This window comes from Vespa velutina, chromosome 1 (genome assembly GCF_912470025.1).
Source record: "Vespa velutina chromosome 1, iVesVel2.1, whole genome shotgun sequence".
Taxonomy (NCBI): domain Eukaryota; kingdom Metazoa; phylum Arthropoda; class Insecta; order Hymenoptera; family Vespidae; genus Vespa; species Vespa velutina.
Genome location: NC_062188.1, coordinates 9,958,461 through 9,983,315, shown reverse-complemented (window position 1 = coordinate 9,983,315; position 24,855 = coordinate 9,958,461). Strand labels below are relative to the sequence as shown.

At 33.1% G+C, this 24,855-nt stretch overlaps 1 protein-coding gene across 2 annotated transcripts in view; it reads right to left on the bottom strand.

The window, feature by feature from the left end:
• LOC124956056 (protein O-mannosyl-transferase TMTC2) overlaps window positions 1–24,855 on the bottom strand; it is a 242,873-nt gene that overhangs the window by 99,024 nt on the left and 118,994 nt on the right. For both annotated transcript variants that reach the window (XM_047511434.1, XM_047511428.1), the window contains 4 exons: window positions 16,861–17,101; window positions 15,963–16,259; window positions 11,917–12,835; window positions 6,884–6,998 (listed from right to left, as the gene is read on the bottom strand). In XM_047511434.1, the coding sequence (XP_047367390.1) occupies window positions 6,884–6,998; window positions 11,917–12,835; window positions 15,963–16,259; window positions 16,861–17,101 (1,572 nt within the window). The remainder of the gene's footprint in view (window positions 1–6,883; window positions 6,999–11,916; window positions 12,836–15,962; window positions 16,260–16,860; window positions 17,102–24,855) is intronic.

The following is a 24,855-nucleotide window of genomic DNA, read 5'->3' as shown; positions in this document are numbered from 1 at the left end:
GTCAGCGTGTGCAAACACCGGCTCAAACGGAGCGGCGAGGGTTTACCCCAGAACGCCCCCTCTCTCTCTCTCTCTCTCTCTCTTTCACACACAACACACACGCGCGCGCGCGCACGCGTAAATGTACACATTCTCATGCGTATATGTGTTCACCTCTTGGCATAGTAGGTAGACTAGAGAACACGTTGGGTATTCCTCGTGCACAGTAGACGTTGGAGAATGAGAAGGATGAGGAGAAGGATGTAGAGGCGGGGATAAAGGGAGAGGAGGATGTTTCGTGGTACAGCCTGTATACATGGTTCAGGACAACGGATTCCAGGATGGAGGTGAGGAGTTCCTCTCTATGGCGGATATGCGCGTACACGGCCGACAGGGCGAAGCCCATCAATTTCCCATTCAATTCGAGGCCTCGGCTCTCGCCTTGCGGCTTCCACCATCACCACCAACACCATCTACCAGCAGCACACATGTAAGCCAAATGCAACCGACCACCGTCTCTCTCTCTCTCTCTCTTTCTCTTTCTCTCTACTCCTTCTCTCTTGTCTCTTTCACTTCTATCTCTTCTATCTTGCTTTCTAATATATATATCCCATACCTTAGAACGCTTCTTTCACGCTTCCTTGCCCTTAAATTGAAACTCTCACGTATGTATATATATGACTCTCACGAGCTCGATAAAGTAGCAGATACCTATATCCTTTGTAATGGGATTCGAGCGAGACATTCGTCAGACGTTACCTTCGATGCTATGCATTTGCGGAGAGAAATAGTGCTGCCGATGAGATGGATATTGAATCACTGAAGCTTTCACTAACGTGAAATGAATAGTTAACGGAGTGGGGCTAGAATGGATTTAATGGGATAGGCATTGATTTCCCGTTGCTCCATCGATGCTCCCAGCCTTATTTAACGACGATTAAACGTTCGAACGTGCGCTCGTTTACATCCAGGCTATAGAATTCCAAGGGAATACAATGAATGTTCGATTTAATGGTACATCTACTCGTTGATTTATTTAAAATGCGAATGATGTTTAAAAAAAATCGTTATTATGATAATCGTTATCATGAATAATTAAGAGATATTACATTTTGTATCACCTTTTTCCCTTCTACATATACGTATATATATATATATATATATATATATATATATATATATATATATATATATATATATATAAGTCAGTCATAAAAGTATTATAAAGGCAATTTACTTTCTAATTTACAATACTATATTAATAGCGTAAAATAATTTTACTTGTTCGTACCCTCAAATTTATTTATATTTATTTAAGTTTATTTAAATAACAACAACATTATAATTATTTAATTTAATTTAAATTAATTAATTAATTAATTAATTAATTAATGGTATCTTTGTTACTCTCAATTTTTCAACATCTTTATATCTACCTGTCTCTTTCTCTCTCTTTGAATGCTCGACGCTCTCTGATGTAGTACTACTGTTTCGCGCATCGTTGCGTCACAGCAACGTCGGTTGCATGCTTTACGACGTGCGCAACGTGTCGTCGCGTTTCACCAGGCCCGACGACAATTAAGCACTCCGCATTCCTGCTTTGAAACAGTGTCAATATCGCCGCGACTAATCCGTTGATTCCATTAGACACTGACTAATTACGATTTCGAGTGCACCATTTCCTCACTGCGCAACGTTCGAGTGACGATACCGAACTAGCTATACGGTATATTAACGATTACACCTTCGAGCCCCTTTGTTACGACCCTTATCACGCGACTGAACTGAAATTAGGCTACCTAACGAGATCAAGTAGTGCATACGTGACGGCTAGAAACAGGATCGGTTTTCAAAGAGGACAAAAATCGATGAGGGAGCTATTCGAACCTATTGTACCTGTAATAATGATGATACTGATAATAATAAAAAAGGAAAAATATAGTAATTATAATAATAATAATAAGAAATAATAAATAATGAATAATAAATAATGAATAATAAATAATGAATAATAATAATGAGATAACGATATCAGTAAAAATTATTAATATTTAAATGAGATTAAATAGAACGTTTTTCAAAGAAAAAATTTCATTGAGAATATGTATCATGTTTATAACGTTAATAAACTCGTGATATCTTTTAAATTCCATCGTAGAGAAGAACCTTTTTTTTTTTTAGCTCATTCGACACCAGCCGTTACCATGAGGAACGAAATATATCATGTTGCACAGTTGAAATATTAGAGTTAATTATGTCCCCCTATACCGTTAGAGTGATTATTAACCAAGTGATACATAATTATCATGTTTCCTCCTAGCGCGATAAGAAGGATGGCTGTGGTATCTCGTTCACCTAGGCTTGTCTAGATATTACGAGAACGAAGAGAAACTAATCAATTTTCCATTCAGTGTCATCCGCTGACGGATGACTTACGATCGTGCGAAGGTTTTAATAAATCAACACCCTTCGTTTCTCCCTAAACCAACCATCAGTCTTCTTCGAGACTGACCTTAAAAAGACGCCTTAGGGCGCAACACGCCTTCTCGTTTCTTTCCTCTCACTTTACTTTCTTTCTTTTTCTTTTTTCCTCTCTCTCTCTCTCTCTCTCTCTCTCTCTCTCTCACGATCGTATGAAGGTCATTCATTCTATCGATCAATATACCGAAAAGAGATGAGAAAGGTTGATGGACTCGGCTACCCAAACGACTTTCTTTCTGTTTATCTATAATCGAATATCACGAAATAAATGTTTTTGATTGCTGAATAAATATGTAATTTCTATGTTATCTAAAATTTTTCTATTTGTTCAGGTATTGAATTTCGATTAATAGAACTTCGGTTAAAGTTAACAATTATTATATATTTCTAATTTTGTATTTATTTGAACAAATAAATGTATTCATTTCTTGGTGACAATTCGTTAAAAATTATTAATTTTTACTTATAAAAATCGAAATAATAAATAATTCAAGGAAACTGTAATAAATTTCCTTTCCATGAACGAAATAACATTCATAGATTGATTTTAACAGTTATATCTCTGACAGCGAAACAATTTTCAGTATTTAATTTAAAAATAGCTTGTATCCAAAAATACAATCACATTCCTTATGATAAAGCATTCTACCTATATAAGCACTAATTATCGTAATATATCATTGTTACGTTCCACTTCATGTCACTCACCCTTTCTATTATTATCGCTTCTGGTACGACTAATACCATCGTCATTATCGTTATCATCATTATTAAAATTCTATTCTTATTATTATCGTATTAATACTATTATCATCATTGTTACTTACAATAAGAATAATAATGTTATTGTAAGTAATATACGCACCATTGTAAGATCGTAAAAACCTAAATATCCCCTTTATATTACAAGATCCCTTCATCCTCCACATATGCTTTCTCGCATCCTACAGATTCCTTTCTAATCCTTACCAACCTCTTTAGAACAAACTTCTCTCTTTCCTTAGTTTTCCTTTTTCCGAAAATCTGCTCCGTTTCGAATACTATTCCTAATTCCTACGAACTTTCTCTTCAATCATTATTCACAAATATATAATAAATTACACATTTCAATGTACTAATCCCCGAGTTATTTATTTTATTCGAAAACGAACTCATGTTGCATCTTGTTTATTGACAGGTAACAATAATGAATTTTGAACGCTAAATGAACGATAGAATATTTCTCATTCATCCGCTTTTCGTTCTATTTTTATCTAACTACAAAACTTTCGTTGTAATAAAATAAATAATAATAAATCGGGAGTAAACTTACACATTTACGCTCGTTGTCGTATGTCTCGTAAGTGTTATTGAATGAAATGCTGACGTAAAAAAAATGAGATAGAACTAAATAGAATTAGAGAAGAAGAGAGAAAGAGAGAGAAAAAGAGATAGAGAGAGATAGAGTGAGAGGGAGAGAAAGAATAAGTGACATTTCACATTATAAAACATGTTTCTTATTATTCTATATCGTATTGCGGACGACTGTAGAGATAACGACTAATTGTGATACAGTTTGTTTCATCCCAAATGCTGATATTCCACCTCGAACCTTAGGGATATCGTCGCGAACGTTGAAAAGAGACAAACCATGCTTGCCGGAGGGTTGGATCGGCTTATCTGTCCGAACAGCCGGTTCCCTTGGCGTTAATTTGCTATCGCCATAAAGCACTGGGGAAACGTATATTATAGAGAGTGAGGGAGAGAGAAAGAAGAGAAAGAAGAGAAAGAGAGAGAAAGAAAGAAAGAGAAATGGGTAGAAAGAGAAAAGTGAGAAAAGCTAAAATAAATACAATAAAGAGAAGAGGGATACCAGTAGAAACTCTATTTTCTCTCGCAATGCTCAAATCCACTCGTGTGCTGTTAAAGCTCTAAGTCAGTGAATTTACTTTCACGCATTCGATATATCGTCAAAAATCACAATGACAATGAAAGAGATTCTTCGGAATTTCTTTGAGTTATGAAATCTTGTAAATTTTGCTTATCTTTGACAACTATGACATTTAAAAATGACGAAAACAATGAGACAAATGGAAAAATAAAAAATTTAATAGATTCGTTATTGAATTAAGCTTATACTGATTTCATATTTACATATAAATAGAATATATGTATATTTATATTATATATTGACTACTTGTACTGTACCTTTATTACAAAAGATACTTTTTATATTATATTTCAGTTTTATCAATTTAGTCCTTTAAATTTTATAAAATAAATCTTGAAAACATTTCAAATAAAATCTGCAGAACCCATTCTCGATGATCTAATAAAACGAATATTTCGTTTTTCTTCGAATCAACCTAGCAATTTATCATCATGTACTTTAAGATGAAGAAAGAATTATAACTTAGTCTTATTAAGAAATAGACTTTTAGTCCTTTGAATTTCAAAAGATAAATCTTGAAAACATTTCAAATAAAATCTGCAGAACCCGTTCTCGATGATGATCTAATAAAATGTATATTCCGTTTTTCTTCGAATCTACCTGGCTATTTACCATTATATAGTTTAAGATGAAGAAAGAAGAATAAGATCCTGAATAATAGTAGAAAGATTCGAAAAGACAAGGGGAATTGTGTAATCTTGATTCTGTAAAGTACTCTCTCTACGTAAATAATGGTGGAGTACTGTGTACGTAGACAAGGAGAAAGAGAAGAGAAAGCGAGAAATAGAGATTGAGAGAGAGAGAGAGAGAGAGAGAGAGAACGCATAGTATGTAGAGAGGCTTATCACGAGCTCGCAGAGGGATACCCATGGTCGGCTTATCGACTCAGCAACTCGACAGGATTCAACATCAACTCTCTTCCTCTCTCTCTCTCCCTTTGTATATCTATATCTCTCTTGCTCTCTCTCTCTCTCTCTCTCTTTTACTGCATATATATATATATATATATATATATGTATATATATATATATTATCTCTCTTCGTCTATTCGTAGAAGCTAGAGAGTGTCGAAAGATGATGGCCGTCGATCGAAGGATATGGAGGGACTGAAGATGTTCGTCGAGGGTATGTGCCAAATAGGAACGAACGCGTTGATGCACGCACACGTCTGAATATATATGTATATGTCTATGAGTATCTATCTGTGCTTAGGAGGAACCACGTAAGAGGTAGAGAGATAGCAGCTCAGGGTTGAGCTATACTGACCGATATTACGTACTTAAGGAGCTTCGTGGTCGCCCGTTGATATAGCTACGATGGTAAACAGAATTTCTTAGTCCTCGCAAGCTAAGGAAGCTCGATTTATCGTCCCGATTTATCGTTCCTCGAGTCGAGCCCTCTCAGCCGATCTGTGAATGTCTTAAGCTCATTTTCTTCTTTCCTACTTCGTTTCTCCTCTTACTTTTTTCGTTTTTTCTTTTCTTTTTTCTTTCTCCTTCTCTTTCTTCCTCCTGCTTCGGTCTTCCGCTATACTCATCGTGTATTTATTAATACGTTTATTATACTGATTAGACGGCATTATTCCTTCTTTTTTATCTGTTACATTCATCTAACTTATTTTCGCACGTATATGTAGGTACAATGTAATATCGATGGATCGGATAACAGAACGTTCGTCCAAAGATATACTTTTGTCCGATATATGCTTGATCTTATCTATTTCATTCTCAAAGATACTAACCCCTTAAACGGAAATGACTAGTATGAATTTTCTGAAAGCCAATAATCGACTTTGACGGGATACGTCGCTTACATATTTACATAAGTGTTTTATTAATATATTTTCTTTTTAAACAGTTTTTACTGATTCGTGTAAAGAAATTATGTACTTGAAGCAAATTATAAAGAAACTTTACGATTCATTAGCAGTGATATTATATAATCCAAATAGATACGTTTGCTTTAAAATAAATTGCAAGGCAAGAGGTTAAATAACATATAGGAAAATTTTATATATCCCAGTAATTGCGAAAACCAAAAATATTTATTAAATACATTCATTAATCAATTCATGTTATGATAAAGAATATGTATGTATATATATATATATATATATATTGCTTCGATCACTTTTATAATCACTATATAATTGATAACAATTATAAGTCACTCTTTTAAGAATATTTTAGTAATAAATTTGTTCGATGTATTTAACATGTATATCAAATATAAAATAGAACATTTATATAAAGCAAACGTTACTTAGTCCTTATTTAATCAAATCACGTTTATTATTAATCTCTTAAAATATGATTTTCGTTTAGACTGATTCGTCTTGTTATATAATTTCATCTCTTCCCCAAATATTACATAGCAATTTGTCTATATTTTAGTCGTACCATAGAACGGAGAGGAAAAATAAAACTCGTAGTAGAAATGGATTATTGGTTTTACATTTGTCGAAAGAGGAGTATCAGAGGGAAGGGTACTTACAGATTGTAGTGTACATCCGCCATATTCGGTCGATATCGAAGTGCCTGCGTGAATGCTTCCTCGGCTTCGGCCACGCGTCCCTGAGCACTGAGAACGCTTCCCAAATTACCGTAAGCTGTAATCAAGCAGCATGCGAATTTTGTTGAGATATATATATATATATATATATATATATATATATATATATATACACATTCATATTCACAATACAAATGAAATATAACATTGGCCAAAGAGATAAATGGAAAATATAATAGCATCATCGGATTCATTCACAAATAAGTATCATTTTATTATAACAAACTACTTATTTACAAAGACATTTATGAGTCAATCCAATGTAGGGGAATATGACATATGACCGCTTTTCAGTAGGAAATTGTGTATATGTATATATATATATATATTTTTCTTTTTTTTTTTTTAATTAATCGTAAAAATTTCAATAAAATAATCTTTTTAATAAATGATTAATGCTGTTCAAATATTACTGTTATAGATAAATAAATCCATTTATAAATGAAATTTTGAGAATAAATTACATCTATCTCAATTAATTCGTACGGATAATCGTCATTTTTTAACCACAGACCACCCAAGCAAATAATGAAATACTTTAGCTAATTAATATTATAAATATTTCACTTAATAAGTTTACATATAATTAAAAAACCATCAAGATTACGATAATCTCTTGGCATCTACTACCTCTCTTCCCTTTTAATCAACAATGTATGCTTAATCACCCCATTACATGGTACAAAGTTATATAGTCGAGCTGTTAAATGATCGGAGAGGAAGTGCTCAGGAAGGGTCTTAAACGAGCGCGTGCACGCATATGCTGCTCTTTGAGTAGTATAAGCAAACGAGCTAACGTAACCGAGGACTATCACATTGCATGAATTTACTTAAGACCTACTTTCTAAAGTATTTCGTGTTACAACTTTCTCAATAGGTGAACTTCATATCAAAGAAACATTATTAGACAAAAAATAAAAAAATATATATATATATATATATATATATATATATTTGTAAGAAGAGATAAGAACTATACATCTGATGGGAATAGTTAGCTCAGCAACGTAAGAGGATTAAAATATTAATTGAAAACTCGTATCGCGTGCCATCACGTTGAGCCCGCTGATGTTTACGATAAAGAGAGAAAATGAATTTTCGTTTTATCCAGTCGGAGATCGCTTCCCATCGCGTTATACGCCTCGATCGACCTGTTAATCTAACTTTCCGCGCATGTACCGTGTACATAAGTATCTACAGGAACTATTTTATGGAAAATACGAAACTTGTGAAAATTCAATCGAATTAAACGTCTGATGTATTTTGATGATGGTGTAATTTCTTTTCTGTTTATATATATATATATATATATATATATATATATATATTATTTACACATAATATTGCACAAAAATATATATATGTATGTATGTATTTTATAGATTGTAGAAAATGTTGGCCCTATTACTTCGATTCTCTACTCTACTCTAACATTTTTCTCTCGTTCATTGATGCGTGTCTAATCATTCCCGTTATACGCTACATTAACGTGTTTGGTTCGTGGTTAAATTATTGGTAAAGAGCAGGAAATCGCGGTAAAGCGAGCCAAGGAACGTAGTTAGGCTCCTTTTTGTTTTCCTTCTTCATTTTTTTTCCCCCACTTACCAGTAGTTCTCTTAAATCAACGAGCGTTAAAGGAAACTCTTTCGAAGGTGTATTTCTTCGAAATTTTCGAATGTTAACGCTTAACGTCACGAACATAAATAAACTAACACCTATGTAATGATTTATAACACATTCATAGAAATCTATATGTATACGTCGATATATCGAGGCAACAAAATGTAAATTTATTCTCGAAGTGAGGCAGCCTATTAACACGGTAACACGCAATTTCTGTCGGCGCAATTAAAAGGTGTCGTGACGTCGTTGACGACGATGAGGGTGCTGGAAGCGTCGCTCGAAGGCACCGACGCTGCCGGTGCGCGCGCGTTTGCACGACCCCTCGCGTGATCGTCCTCACAGTGCCAAGAGAAAGAGAGAAAGAGAGAGAGAGAGAGAGAGAGAGAGAAAGAGAGAGAAAAAGAGAGAGAGAGAAAAGAGAGAACCTTTTCTACCGAGCTTCTCCGATGAGAAGATTAAAAAAGGAACAACACGAGGACAGTCGTCGACGCCAGTTCTATTGCATGTCGCATCCAGAAAAAGAAACATTCATTATGCATCGCAAGGTCTTCGACCGTATGATACAAAAACGATGATGATAAAGATCTACGAGATACGACGTTTCATTAACACATTGTCAATTAATTTGACATTTATCATACTGATTAAATATTCTTTCTCGTTTATCCGTTACATTTATCTGACTTGTTTTCAAATATACAATAAATATGGGCAGGAAAAGTCATTCAATGAGTCATGAATTCATTAATCTCTAGCTATAAATGTTTATTATTATAACGTTCGTATATTTAGTGAGTAATCTAAATTTGAAAATAGGAATATTTCCATAACTTTTAAATGATAAAAATGTTTGTTTCATAGAATACGTTTAATTCGAACAAAGTTGATCTACTATCGACTGAGAATTATTATTAATGGAAAATAGTATTATTTAAAAAACGATTATATTCATCGACATTTCATTAAATGAAACTTGATTTTGTTATTATACAAATATTGTAAAACAAATTGAACGATATTTAAAACTGTTTTTAAAGACTATCAAGAATTTGTCTAGTTTATTATTTTAGAAAAATAAAATAATGAAAAAACAGTAAAAGAAAATTTTATATTCAATATAATTTACAACAATGATATTATAATGTTTTCTTTGGAGATATATTAAAATTGTAACACAGATTAGATATAAATTGATATTGCTATTAGGATATAAAATTAAGGACAATTGAATATCCTTAATAAGTGATAAATTTTCAGTTATTTATGAAATTCGGAAATCCATATATTTGTTTATAATGATCATAATAGGATTTAAATATGATGTAAATTGAACATTCGATGACAATGTACATTGATTAATTCACAATTTTGAAATGATACTGCATCTAATTCATACAGTATTTATAATACAGTCAAAATAATTTAGACAATTCGCGAATTGTTAAGATTAAGAGCTAAAGTTAAAACCGAGAATATAAATAATAAATGTGGTACCTATACGTATCTATATAGAATTATTCTTTGATTATCGTCGTTAATACGTTCATTGTTCTTCCGGTGTATCACTTCTATTGATAAATATTGACGTATAATTCGATTGATTTGATTGAAATTGACAAACGATATGTTTCATTGGTAATAATTATTGATTCATCAATATCCAGTCAAATTTCAAGTCCGTTCCGAAATAGGAAATCCAAATTATCTCCCAGTATCAATTGTTTACAAATGATAATACGTATTGCGTAAATTTAACGAACATTGACATTACGTAACAATAGTAATAACATATAAGCGAGCTTAATAAGAGCGTACTGAAATAAGTACGAAGAAAGAAAAATAGTACTATTTTCAAGTGGACAAGATGTTCGACGGAAATAAAGCTGCCGAAAGAGAATTATAATCCAGTCTGGAGGCCACGTAAACGTCGTTGGAAGATAGTGCCTCGATCGAAGGTCTACATAAAAATAGACAGAGACGAATGACGGCGAGGAAAGCAAAAAAAGACGAACGAAAAGATGGAAAGGTGACGTAGACTGAAAGAGAAAGATAGATAGAGAGAGAGAGAGAGAGAGAGAGAGAGAGAGAGAGAGAGAGAGAGAGAGAGAGAGAAAGAGAAAGAGAAAAAGAAAAAGAGAGAGACAGAAAGTAAAAAAAAAAGAGAAAGAGAAAGAGAAAGAGAGAGAGAGTACAGCGCGTTACCCGATCGCATGTCATGTATTCACCTTGACGACGATTTTATAGACACGGTAAGCGGATGTCTAGCTGGCCTGGAAGTTCAAAATGAAAAGCGGATAGCATACACTTGTCGAAAGTACAATGGCCTACTGTATGTATGTGTCTGTATATATATATATATATACATATATATACATATATAATGGAATAGAACGACCCCTGCAATATACGTCGGCCATGCGAAATTACATCTTTTCTTTCTCTTCTACAGTTCTTTCTTTTTCCTTCTTCGCGTCTTGTCGGCACTCTTTTATCACGCCTCAATGTCGATTGTTCCCGGTTGAATTCCTACCTTTATACGATATTCTTAGAAAATCCTTCAATTCATCGCTTTAATTTTTGTAGAATCTGAATGACTTTTGTTATTTCTTATTCTTTGTACAAACATTCAAATAAATTTATAAGAAATTATATTTATCGTTCTGTTATTGTTAACTTATATTTAAATTAGATTGACAATACTGTTAGGAAAAAATAAAAATTATTTTTTTTTACAACAATTATTTTACATAAAAATAATTACATAAAAATAAAATGATAGAAATGAGGAAGAAAATAAAATGAATATAAATGACAATTATTTTGCATACAAATAAAATGATATAAGAGAAGTTGGAATAAGCGTTGAATGAATTAATGAATCGTAAAGAGAAGAATCGAAAGGTATAATTTTTTCATAGTAAGAATGAAAAATAAATAATTCATTTATTCTTTTATAGTGGAAGAAATTAACTTTCCAATGAATGATTTATCTTTTTAAAAAGTTATAGGAAAAAAATATTATACTATCTATTAAGTAAATATTAAAACATAAATAATGGAAACAATTACAATTTTATAATTTTTCTTACTAAATTTAATGGAAAATTATATTATTGTGCATACATTATTTTTAACATTATTTTGATATATAATTATTAAATTTATTAATACATTATAATTTTGAAAGAAAAAAAAGAAAAAAGAACATGCACTTTTGAGGGTTAAATCTTCCTGACGAGTTAAATATTTTTCTCTAAGTTCAAAGAAATCCTTTAGATAAAAACGATTAAAGGATAAAAATAAAAATCGTATAGTTCAATGAATAAACTAACCTTTTGGCGGATTGACGTGAAGTGCAGACTTGTAAAGACTTTCTTCGTCGTACCAATCGGTATTACGTAAAAGAGTTTTAGCAGACATAAGTCCAATGAGGATTGCTGTAGCAAGTAAAACAGATCTACCACGTGTCCTTGATCCGTGTCTTCTAGCGATTCTGTAGCATGCCGAGATAGCAGCACCAACGATGAGACACGCACCCACGCTCGGTAGATAGAGTATTCTCTCCGCGATGACGAATCCAACATAGAAGAAGAGATTGCTGGCTGGAAGGAAGGGAAGTACGAGAAAACCTAGGGATATCGCGATCGACGTAGCTGCAATTCGTTTCTGATTGCTTGTGTTGATGTTAGAAAATCCATAAGTTTGTCCACAGGACAGGTTCATGGCTCTTTTCACGCAATGACAATCACCGATCGGTCCGTTATTGTTGTTGTTAGCTGCACGACAGCCATCGGTGTGACAGCCACCCGTTCGTCTTCCAGCACAAACTGGACACCTCGTCGAGATGTTTCGTTGATAAATCTGAACTTGAATGCTACTAGTAGAGCCACTTTCCTTGGTACCACGTCTTAATCCTTTTGCTGCCCAAAATGCTGCTCCTGCTAGTACCGTATAAAGACAGGCCGATTCGAGATTCCTCGAGTCTAGTAGACTAGTGATCCGTGGAACGGCGTCCATCGACCAATCAAAACTCAACGTGCTCGGACACAGCAACATTCTAGCACTAGCCGCTGGAAGGTAAAGGAACGTCAAGCCCCGCGTTAAACGCGATGGATGTCTTGCCGTTGGATTGTCCGCGCTTGCAAATTCGGGCCTCGAGCCGGCGATCCTTAGACGACCCACTACCAAAAGGGCTAAAGTACCCGATAGAATGCTTAGACTACGACCACGTGTCCACCATCCACAGTTCACCTAAAATATTACAAAGAATTTATTAGATCTTTATAATTGTTTTATCCTTTTTGAATGAATATTATACTAAATGAAACTTTGCTCCTTGTTAATTTGTTAATTAGGAAATATTTGATAATTTGTCATTTAGAAATATATCTTTATCGGAAAAGATGAAATAATCGCATCTTATTTAATTAAGACAACCTCATGTTCTTCCAATTGTATCATACTGCTATAAAATATGAATTGATAAATTCATAGAGAATTTTGTCATTTTTAGCAAATAAGATTATTAAATTACATTAAAAATTCATCTGTATGACAATAATGTTTTTTGAATAAATTATTTATTTATATATCAGTGAATTGGCTACTTGTCATGAATTATATATAAAACATATTGCATAATAATAATATTTAGTTGATTCATTCAAATAGGTGTAGTAATAAATAAAAAATTCATTACAATATAGCAACATTTATTTATAAGTCAATTCAAGTAATATTTAATATATCATCTTCTAATCAGAATTCTTATTTTTATCATTTTCCATAGCTACTGCATTAATTCATAATTAAATACTATTTTATTGTAATAAACTCCTAATATATAACAACATTTATTTATGAATCATATTTGTATTTCAACGTATGTGTCTATATATGATACGGATATGCCCACTCGTCTAAAAAAAAGTGATGCTTCAAAAAACACGAATTTTGGCTTATAACCCGCATAAGGAAACAAAATTCAAGAGAGATAAAGCCTTTAGTGAGGTAGGAGGCCGTCATTGTTGTAATAGACGTTCTACGGTACAATAATTTCTTTCAATGAACTACTCCACAAACAAAGGCTAGAAAAAGATGAGAAAGATAAAAGCGTAGAAAGTAGACACAGTCATGGTAGAGCACTCGTTCTCATCAAATTCGTCGGAGCGTTACTTTAGCTTGCTAGTTTTCTCACTCCTAGTGCAAGCATTGTCTTCTATGCAAATACATGACGCTTCTCTCTCTCCCTCTCTCTTTTTCTTTCTCTCTATCTCTCTACCTCTTTCGTAACTTTATAACCGATTTTACTCCTCGAATAGCGACGGTCTTATTTATTTTTCTTTGATTGATAATAATCTTTACTGAATGCTTTTATCCGCACACCTCCTTCCCTTTATTCACTATCATCATTCTCTTCGTGTGCAATGTGGACAATAAGATTTGCTCGACTCGTGAATAAACTTCATAAATTGGAAACAAATGAGTGAGTTTTCATCTCGATTCAATCGTGTTAAAATTTGACTTGATGACAAACAAGAGATATGAAGAGAAGAGATAGATACAAAAGAATAATTGCGTTAGATAAAATTTCTGTCGTGTGCACTAGAAATCTATATTACGTTATTCGAATCAGAGAAAAGAAATCAATGATATAAATATTATTGATTTGCTAAAAAGAATATACAAAATGTCAGCGATTATTAATTCTCCCAATTATTTTACAAATCACTTACTTTCTGAAATTGATCTTAGTCTTTGTTATCTCTACAAAATCCTATATATTTTTCAATACAAGAAATAAAAAGGAAAAGGTACGAAGTTGAAAGAAAAACAAAAAAGAGAAAGAGAGAGAAAGAGAGAGAGAGAAAGAAGAGAAAAAGAAAAATTCTTAAGTCATTCGCTAGATTCCAAATGGTAACAAAGCTGTCTCGATAACCAAGAATACTAGGAGGGATATTGTGCTCTGCTCGATGGTGGGTGGTCCGATGGAAAGGACAGGTCTTGAGATAGAATAAACTATGGGAAAACATTCATGAAGGAGAAAGAAAAAGAAAGAGAATCGAAGAAAGTAAATCAAGAAAAAGATTCAAGAGAATATATGAGAGGAGAAAAATGCAAAGAGGAAGATAAAGAAAATAGATATGATAAGAAAAGAGAAAAGAAACGAAAGAGGTCGAAACGAAAATTGCTGAAAGAAGGAATACAAACGAGTATTATTGCGTACGATTATTATTCTCAAGAATCTTGGAAAAGTGTTGTAAGATACGAGAAAGATCATTGGCACCATTCCAGAGTTCAGAACGCATCATCTCTGATAGTGCCAGGCGAGAGAAGCTGACTGTTGGTAGCAGCATCAGATGGAAATAGGAGTGAGGGAAGGAAAGAGAGAGAGAGAGAGAGAGAGAGAGAGAGAGAGAGAGAGAGAGAGAGAGAGAACGAGACAAATAGAAAGTGGAGTGGGGGAGCTCACAACATGCATCACACGAGGCGTCTACTGCATCCAGTGCATCTAGTGCATCCGGATGCAGCATGCGCGAAAGGAGAAGGAGTTGACGAAGGAAGGAAGGTAGGGGGTTTCTCAGCAAGGGTTCAACGGGGCAAAGCGTCAGCCTGAAGCTGGCTGATGCCGCTTATGCTGCTTCACCGTGTATCAACTCCCTGTCTCTAACAGCATGCCACGCGTTTACACATGCTGCCGCTACGGCATTACGTTACCGGCTTTACTGATGCTGCCTATCCCATCCTAGTACCTATAGAAATATATAGTCAGATAGGCTTGCAAGGAGAAAAAGAGGGAGAGGAAGAGAGAGAGAGAGAGAGAGAGAGAGAGAGAGAGAGAGAGAGAGAGAGAGAGAGAGAGAGAGAGAGAGAGAGAGAGAGAGAAGATAATATGCACACAGATATACGTGCATACTGAGGAAAATATAGTGTAAGCTTAATTATTACTGTTAACACCTCAAAATATATCTTCATCTCTTTTCTCTCTCTTTCTTTTTTTCTTTTGTTTCGCTGTTTAAAGTTTCACGCTTGAATATCATATACATCGTCTTTCCCACGAATAAGATGAAATTTTTTTCTCGTCATCAGAATCAAATGATTGCCTATTCTGTTTGCAATATTATCTAGCTAAATCTTTATATATTTCTTAGGAAATATGTTGTTTTGTATTGTAACTGTCATCTCTTGAGAATTTTTTATATTTTTTTACTTTTTTCGCGAAGTTGACGAGACTTTACATTTCAATTATTTGATACTCAAAATTGAGATTACACATTCAAGTATGGATTGTACTGCGTTGTTAACTTTTTTACGGATAAATTCTTATCCGTTTGTGTATACGTATAGTGTATAGTGTATAGTGTATAGTATATTTTACCTTCCGATTTGATTCGCCACGACAGAGTTCCCACAAGAGGCAAAGGGCCAGCGAGGATATACCGGTCTCTTTGGCAAGTGTCGCCAGGGTCGACGATATCAAAGCCAGTAAGAGTAGGAACGGTGATCTGCTTTGGTCACAGTATGTGGAGTATGCCAGAAAGGCCGTCAAGGTCAGGAAACAAGCTAGGAGATCAGCACGACCAACTATTCCAGCCACGGCTTCGCTGTGAATAGGATGAACCGCGAAAAGGAAACCAGTGATCGCGTGACCGAGATTGTTTCTCCCTGGTAGAACCTAAACATCATAATTTAGAAATGAGACGTTAATTGATGTCTTTTTATAATAGGATATTAGCTTAAAGTCAAAATCATTTGATATATCTTAAGACATTTTTATTATATAGTTTCTTTTTTCTTTCTTGATTTTTATTATTTGATATTAATACAAATATAGGTAGTGTATTACAAAAGAAATTAAATGTTTAAAGAAATTAAAATATTTCGTCATCGATCAAACATTGATTAATATGACAGCGAAGAAAGATAATAGAAAATAAAAAATTATAAAAAACATAACTAATTTCGAATTAATTTTTTATTATAAAATCTTTAGAATCCTGTAGTGCTGTAAATCTCAGTCTGTCATCATTCAACATAAACTTCATGAGATTTACGGTATCTATCATATGAAGATCGTAAACGTAATATTCTGGGATGAAATGGGCTCTAAGAATTTTATTTGTTAGGGTCATCGTAACCTATTTGATAACAACACAAGAAGATATGCTCTACAGGTGTCTTTATTATCTCGAAGTTGCTAACTTAAACATTACATGAATCAATAACAATGCCAAGGTCCCTCGTTTAAGGTATAAACCATAATATTGGAAACTCACCTTTCTGGCGACCCTGACGACGAGAATCGTGCAGGCTGCGTGCAAAACGACGTTCACTAAATGATAACCCCAGGGATCGAGATTACCGAGGAGATAATTTAAACGGAACGTTGCGACGCAAAGTGGTCGGTAACTGCCATGAGAACCACTGTCTCTTAAAGGTGTTCCCCAAAAATCATTTTCCAATAGCTGAAACCATGGCGTGCTTGATAGCAGATCTGGATTTGTTAGGATAGCCCTTCTGTAATAGAAAAATAAAGTAATTATTAGTGTGTGATCGATAACAAATATCATTATTATAATATATTATTACTTATTATTGTAATATACATTAATTGATATTTTTTTTGCCTACCAAATGAATGATTTACGATTAATAAATATTAATTATTTATTAATTATTATCGATACTGAACAAGTTAAAAGAAAAATAAATGTTAGCAAAATTAGTTAACGCTTTCCCATAGATAAGAAACTGTTCGATACTTCATACTGGCCTTGAATTTTTTATATTAGCATATCAATCAATAACAAGCATGTCTCAAAAAATTCTCTTTCCGACAGTATTCATGATAACTTTGAAAAGAAAAAAATCGATTAATGTTGACACGAGTGACTTTCATGAAAATCATTGAATGTTTTGTATTTTTATCTCTAACTATTCTTTCCTGGTAGATCGCTGGCTACGAACGCAGTAGAGCGTTATTGCGTTCTTGGATAAATAGTCAGACTCAAATATTATCTGCTTCAAGAAAATCCCCATGATAGGGAGATTGTTGTTTTAACCAGGACAATCTTATCATCAAGCTCGATAGTCAACCTCCAGCTTAGTACTATATCACCTAAGGGACTGTCGAAAGCATTCCTGTCGGTCTTTGGGTTATAGTCTATGTAAGTGAAAGGGCTGAAGTTCATGACAAAGAGGGAAGTAGAGAGAAGAGAGGTGGTATAGGAAATTTGGAGCAGTTGGAGGATATCGGAAGAACGAGATGTTACGACGACGATTTAGATGAGAACCATTTAAGTGGTTTTTTCGTTACGAACAACTTGCTCTATCTTTTCTCCTTACGGCCGAGGTAAGTGTCACCAAAGTTTTACCTTTTTTCATCTCCCAACCTTTATACGCCCTTCATCGTTTCTTCCCCTTCCTAACGATCGTGCAAATTTGTTCCTCGGTAAAAAATAACACTATGGTGATTATTGAAAATTTATCACTCGAATTTTCTCTTTTCTTTGGTTTTTTTCCCCTTTTCTTCTCTCTCTCTCTCTTTCTCTTTCTCTTGCATTCGTCTTAAGGGCTCGGAAAATTCCAGTCAGAGGGATGAGGACTTGTGGAAAGTGGTGGAGAGAGGAAGAGGCTTGAGTTGCAGAATAATGAACTAAACGAAGACGGTGAGTTCGGAAAGACCTCTTTTGTTACGTCCTGACTCCTTTCATCGGTTTTATTACGCTCTGTAATGAAATATTCCACGTTTATGCCATTTCGTTGTTCAAATACGGAATCCTAAGTTTTCTCCCGCCTTTATTGTTCCTCTTTTTATCATCTTATATAATATAGAAGAATATGATTTTAAATGGCGATAGTAAAACAAGGATTGTGATATAATTTCATTTCATAATCCAATGAAAATATGTAAATAACAAAATGATACAATTTTCAATAAAAATCTTGACTTTCCTTGTTTAGCAATTAATCATTCGACTTTTTTATCCTTTATTACATTTTTCGACGATTCTGTTCAATAAGATTCTTACAACGTGCTGACTCTGATTATCTTATTACACATTCATTCTTTAAAATTCATTCGTACAATCAATCACGCATAACCATTACTTTATCTAATTTTAAACTTTTTACTGTGAAAAATAAATAAATAAATAAAAGCACTTATCGTCATATTTCTAACATCATTATTTCGTACCTTACAGTAGTATTATATACAATATAATTTTTGATAAATCGATTTGGAAATCATAATTCTATTAGGTTTCTTCTTTTTTTTTGTTTTCGAAAAGTCAATAAAAAAATTCTCACACGAGAATTTACACGAGAAATGGAGAGAGAAAGAGATAGAGAGAGAGAGAGAGAGAAAGAGAGACAGAGAGAAAGAGAGAGAGAGAGAGAGAGAGAGAGAGAGAGAAAGAGAGTGAGAGAGAGCGTAATCGACAAGAAACGATAAAAAAGTTTGACGTTCAAATAGACGAGCTCTCGCCTTTGGGCGAGAGAGATGGAGAGAGAGAGAGAGAGAAAGTTTTGGGCGTTAGTATCGAATCGATCCACTGTTACTCGAGTCGATCAATATTCATAGACACGACACGAGTCGAAACTCGGTGCGTCTTCAAATTCTGATACCGCGGGCAACACACCTGAGCCGTCATCGTTGTAATCGAGTCAAGGATACGTAAACTTTGCGCTAATAATTTCGTGCTGGGTTACCTGGAACACTCACTACGTGCATCGTTTCGATCGATAGCACTGTCTTAGTTATATAAACTTAGTAACATCGTGTATCGTCGAACTTTTGACAAACCAAGACGATAAGGAAGAAGGGAAGACAGACAGAGAGAAGGAGAAAGAGAGAGAGAGAGAGAGAGAGAGAGAGAGAGATCTTGACAATGATATATTATAATATTTATTTAAGTACTATTTTTATAAACAAATTTATTTTTGATAAGCATTATTTACTTATAGGAATAGCTATTCTAACAGATCAAGTTATATCAGATAAGATTTTTAAAATTTTTGAAAAAGAAATAATTACGTATGCGAACTAATTGCAAGTCAATAATTTAGAAAAGTTGAATTTATCATTTATTCTGTTTTAATATTAATCTACACTATGATATTATAGAACTATTAAAGAAATATATATGCAAGTTTAATAGATATTACTTTTATTAGAATTATCGGCTTATATCAGATATATTATATAAAAGAAATAGGAAATGATATGAACAAATGAAATCATTTAAAAGATTAAGAGAGTTAATCTCTTAATTATATTCCATTAGGATCGATTTGAGCTACTCAAAAGATTTCATATTCAATTAACTTCCACGCTGAATGTATTCATTTTCTATTATTCGTCACGATATATTTATTATTCGTCGCAATAAATGAAATGATGAATTTCACAGAGAAAATTAACGTCGAGGATAAAAACATAAACCCGTTCGCGTTCACTTGGTTTCACCTTTTCCTTTAGCTTCTTTCTTTCTTCTCACTCTTTGCTACAGCAAAGTAGGTCGTCTCGTGGCTCGTATAACGCGTCAATGGTGGCAGATGGACTCGAAAATCGTGCCTGACGCCACGCTGTAGAAGATATTTCTTAACACCCCCAAACCTTCTCCGCCCTTCTGATTCATGTCGTCCTTTTACGTTCTCTGTACTTTCTTCGAATTATTTCCAAGTGAACGAACTACCAAGTCGGTCAGCTTTAGTACGAAAGGTATACACTATTTATTCTATATATGTATTAAAGTTACGTATATATATATATATATATATATATATATATATATATATATATATATATATATTGTTGTATATATATATAAAATTTGTGTAAATTGTAAGAAGAAAGATAAAAAATTTGAAGAAGCAAGAAAAAACGAAGACAATTAATCTTTATTCATAGCGATTGCAGTATTCTAAATCCTCGTCGTTGACTAGTGAAAAAGAGTGACTATTGATATTTACCTCTTTTAAAAATTATTTTTCTACAAACCAGACAGTCATCAGTTTAATTTTTATCCAACAAAGACCTAATCTGTTTCATTTTTTCTTAATTCGAACTCGACTCGACTCAATTCAATTACGACGACGACGTCAAAACGTCTGCATTTAAATTCCACTAAATTCGTGAGAATTTTATTGCTGTGTCTATCTACGTACGTACATATGTGAGTATATGTGTATACATATACATGCGTGTAAGTATTTATATGTTGCGTCTGCATAGGTAATGTATGTTTCAAAATAGCCATGGCATATGTTAAATTTCTCGCTTATCTTCATTACGTTTGCTTGTTACATTTTCTATCTGTCTCTTTGTTTCTCTTTTTCTCTCTCTTTTCCTTTCCATTTGCGTATTTCACGAAAGAGATGAAATTGCTTCGTCAGAGCAATTTGTTACTTCATCGCACTATTATAATAAAAATTCGAGACCAAATTGTGGAATAGCGAGATTGCAAGCTTTTACTTCATTTTGCCCTTTTCATCCCCTTAAACTGCAACGTTGACTCATTCCTTTTTACTGACAATCCTTATACTTTTAGAAGGAAAAATAACAAACTGATAGTTTTTAAACAACGAAATCGTATTTATCCAAAGGAGGAATATATTCTTTTATACATCAATAATATCCCCTGTTCTTTTTCTAAAAAATCATTATTTCTTAAATCCTCACTTATTTACAGTAAGAAAAAGAAAAAATATGTATACATATAATACAAAAATTTTATTGATAATAGATAGTGTTGACGCACACGTGCGTCTCTCAGTTGTTAATAATACTTTTTTCTAAGGATTATATATCACCATTGGAAATATCTGCTCTTGGGAACTCGTTGGATACTCGTTAAGAAAACTCATAGATAAAAAACACATTGCCACCTATATCCAAGCTTAGGTATTTTTAGTCAAGTACCTTAGTCTTCAATAATGTGTCGAGTCGAACAACAAAAAAACTGTGAAAATAGATATCTAGGTGCGACGAACGAAGGATTTATCTGACACCTACCCTTCAAATATCAATGCAGCACTCGTGGATCCACACGGCCATCAGAACAAAGGATCACACATGAAAATGTTTGAACATTTTGAACGAACTATCCTGACATGTCCACGATCAAAAAAGATATTGTTTTCCCTTTCTGGGCATTTTTTACTTTCCTAATTCATTTATACCTTCATTCAAGAAAAAGTTATAGACAGTCGCATCAAAGTATTCGCACTCACAATTAAGACAGCCGAGTCTTACTAATATCACTAGCTATGGCTTAATCGAGGATATTCAGCACAATCTAAATCGCGACAGTACAATTAAAGATATTATATAAGAGCATCAACAATTGTATCTTATTTCAACAAATATACTGTGATAACTTCAATTCACACTATATCTATTGTCTCGCATCTACTTCACAAGCTTTACGGAATTTTTTAAAGAAATTTCCATTCTCCCATTAATTTCCTGATGGCCTTTAACGGTATCTTAGCCTTGTGTTGCCGCCCTTATTCATCGCGACCAGTCGAACTTGCTAATTCTGATGATTAGAACGAGACGAAGAAGATTCTCCGTGTAAACTGACTATCAATGCTAGTCCGATGCGAAACGTGTATCTGAAAACGCTCTCGTAATTGCATCCCTCACGATGCAACAAATAAAAATATGTATTATACGTCATACGTTATTAATATAATTATACGATATAAATATGTACATGTGATTATTTAATTATCATATTATTTTCCTAACAACTTGATACTAGCTACAAAAATATATAATAAAAACTACGACAAAAAGTTTTAATGTCGTTTTATATGGTTCTTCGTGATCATTGCAAAGTCAAATAATTATCATTACAACATGTCCGTCTTAACAATATACAATATTCCTTTAAAACATTTTTTGCTTTCTTTATTTTTTTTATAGTTTCTATACTTCCTTATTTTTTTATACTTTCTAGGGAAATAAGTGTATATATACACACACACACACACATATATATATTATATCTATATATTATTATATATTATATATATTATACATATAATAATAGAATACAGGATAGCCTTATAACTATTATTACTTTTAATATATTCGAAACTATGGTAGTTATAGAAAAATTTATTCGATAAAGCTTGTACATAACGGAAGAAGTAATAACGGGATCATTTTTTAGACGAAATTGTTTGTAGTCATAAATTTTATTAAATTAATTTTTCTTGAACCTTCGTAATTTTTGTGTGAAATTCAAATTGATAATAATTCTTTGATTGCAATCATATATAAGTATTAATGGAATATAATTGTCAATTGTTGATGATCGACTGTAAATCATTATAATCTTGATTCATACCTTAACGGTATATCTCTGTTATATCATAATTCGTATTTTTTCCCGTAATTTCTACAAAAGCTTTCTCTCTCTCTTTCTCTCTCTCCCTCTCTTTTAGCATAGAACTTGCCTTTCGTTTACTATGATCTGTTAACAGATGTTTCGCCTTTTTTTATAACCTTTTCGAGGCCGAAATACCAAGACGAGCGTTCTGAGGTAATAAAAATGGTCTTAACTTTGGCTTGTGTATATATATATATATATATATATATATATATATATGTATATATATATATATATTTATTTGACGTTACTTCATAGCGTGATGCTCAGGAAAAAAACAGCTACAAGATCGTAAAGTTTCCACCATCAGCTATGATGTGTCAAAAAGGAAAAAAAAAGAAAAGAAATATCACCTTGTTTTTGTTACTTCGTTATTTTCGAGATATTAAGAACATCTTTTAATGATCTCTCGATTTTTAAATCCAACTTTGACGTAGGGAACGTCGAACTTGCTGTTCTATCCACCAATAAAATTTCACAATTACGAGTAAGGAAGGAAGGAAGGAAGAAAGTTTCTCGTTTCTGAAGGTAGTAAAAACGAACGATTAATTTCACCAGGGGTCTCCACGTGTAATAAGAAGCCAAGGCAAAACGGACTGTTTCTGAGAAAGAGAGAGAGAGAGAGAGAGAGAGAGAGAGAGAGAAGTCCAGGTTGGTGCACAGCTCGACGAGGTCGACGTTAATGAAGTTCAAGTTGAGTCGAAAGAGTAAAAAAGCAATGAGACGAACCCGAAAAAAAGTTTTGTTTGGAGGAGGAAAAGTATTAAGAGACGAAGCTATTTCGTAGAAAGAAACGAACGATTTTAAAACTTGACAAAACCTGAGACCATTTTAAAACATTGGATATATATATATATATATATATATATATATATATATATATCCACGATATTCTGATTCAAAACGATTAGCCAAATATTTTTAACGACCATCTAAATATTTCATTCAGATTGTTTGATATAAGAAAATGTTAGACTGAAAGTTACAAATGCAACGATATGAAAGAATGTTTTTTTCCTTTTTAAATATCATTTTTTCACCGAACTGCTTTCTTCAAATGCAACGACACATTTTCGTTATCTCATAAGAGAAAGAAATTGGAATCTTGAATAAAAAAATCATATTTAAGGATAACAAATGTTGACATCTTAATACATTTCAGTTCAAGCTCATGTAGATTTCAAAACGTAGTTTCAAACACAGTCATGTAGTTCCAAAACAATTCATATTATTTTTCATATCTTTCAATCCAAAGAAAATATTTAAATGTTCAATTTGAAAATTCTACATATATATATATATATATATATATATATATATATATATATCCAGGAACGACTCGAATTCCGTACCGAAAAAAGGTCTCTTCTCTTTCAAAGTAGATATATACAGGATAGGAATAAAAGAAAAAAGAAGAAAAAAGAAAGAAAGGATGATGTGGAGTCATGTCATAAAAAGAAGAAAAGCATCGTAACGTTTGGTCATCCAATGACGTTCTTGTACTTTTGATGGCGATCAGAAACAGAGACGACCTTTTCTGATGAAAGAAGCGAATATTTTCACGGCTTCGAGAGAAAACAATTTACGAGGGGTGACGTTAATGAAGCAACTGCCTGCGTCTCAAGTGCTATATCCTCTCTCTTTCTTTCTCTCTCTCTTTCTTTCTTTTTATCTCTTTTTCTTTCTCTCGAAAAAACTGGAAAGGTCTGGTATTAAAGCTATAAAGGATTTCCTTTCTAACATTCTATCTTTTTCGTATATACGTTACTCGATATTTAACCAACCCCTTTAAAATTTCTCTTTTTCTCTCTTTCTCTTTCTGTTTCTACCTATCTCTGTCCTCTTTCTCTTCTCTCTCTCTCTCTCTCT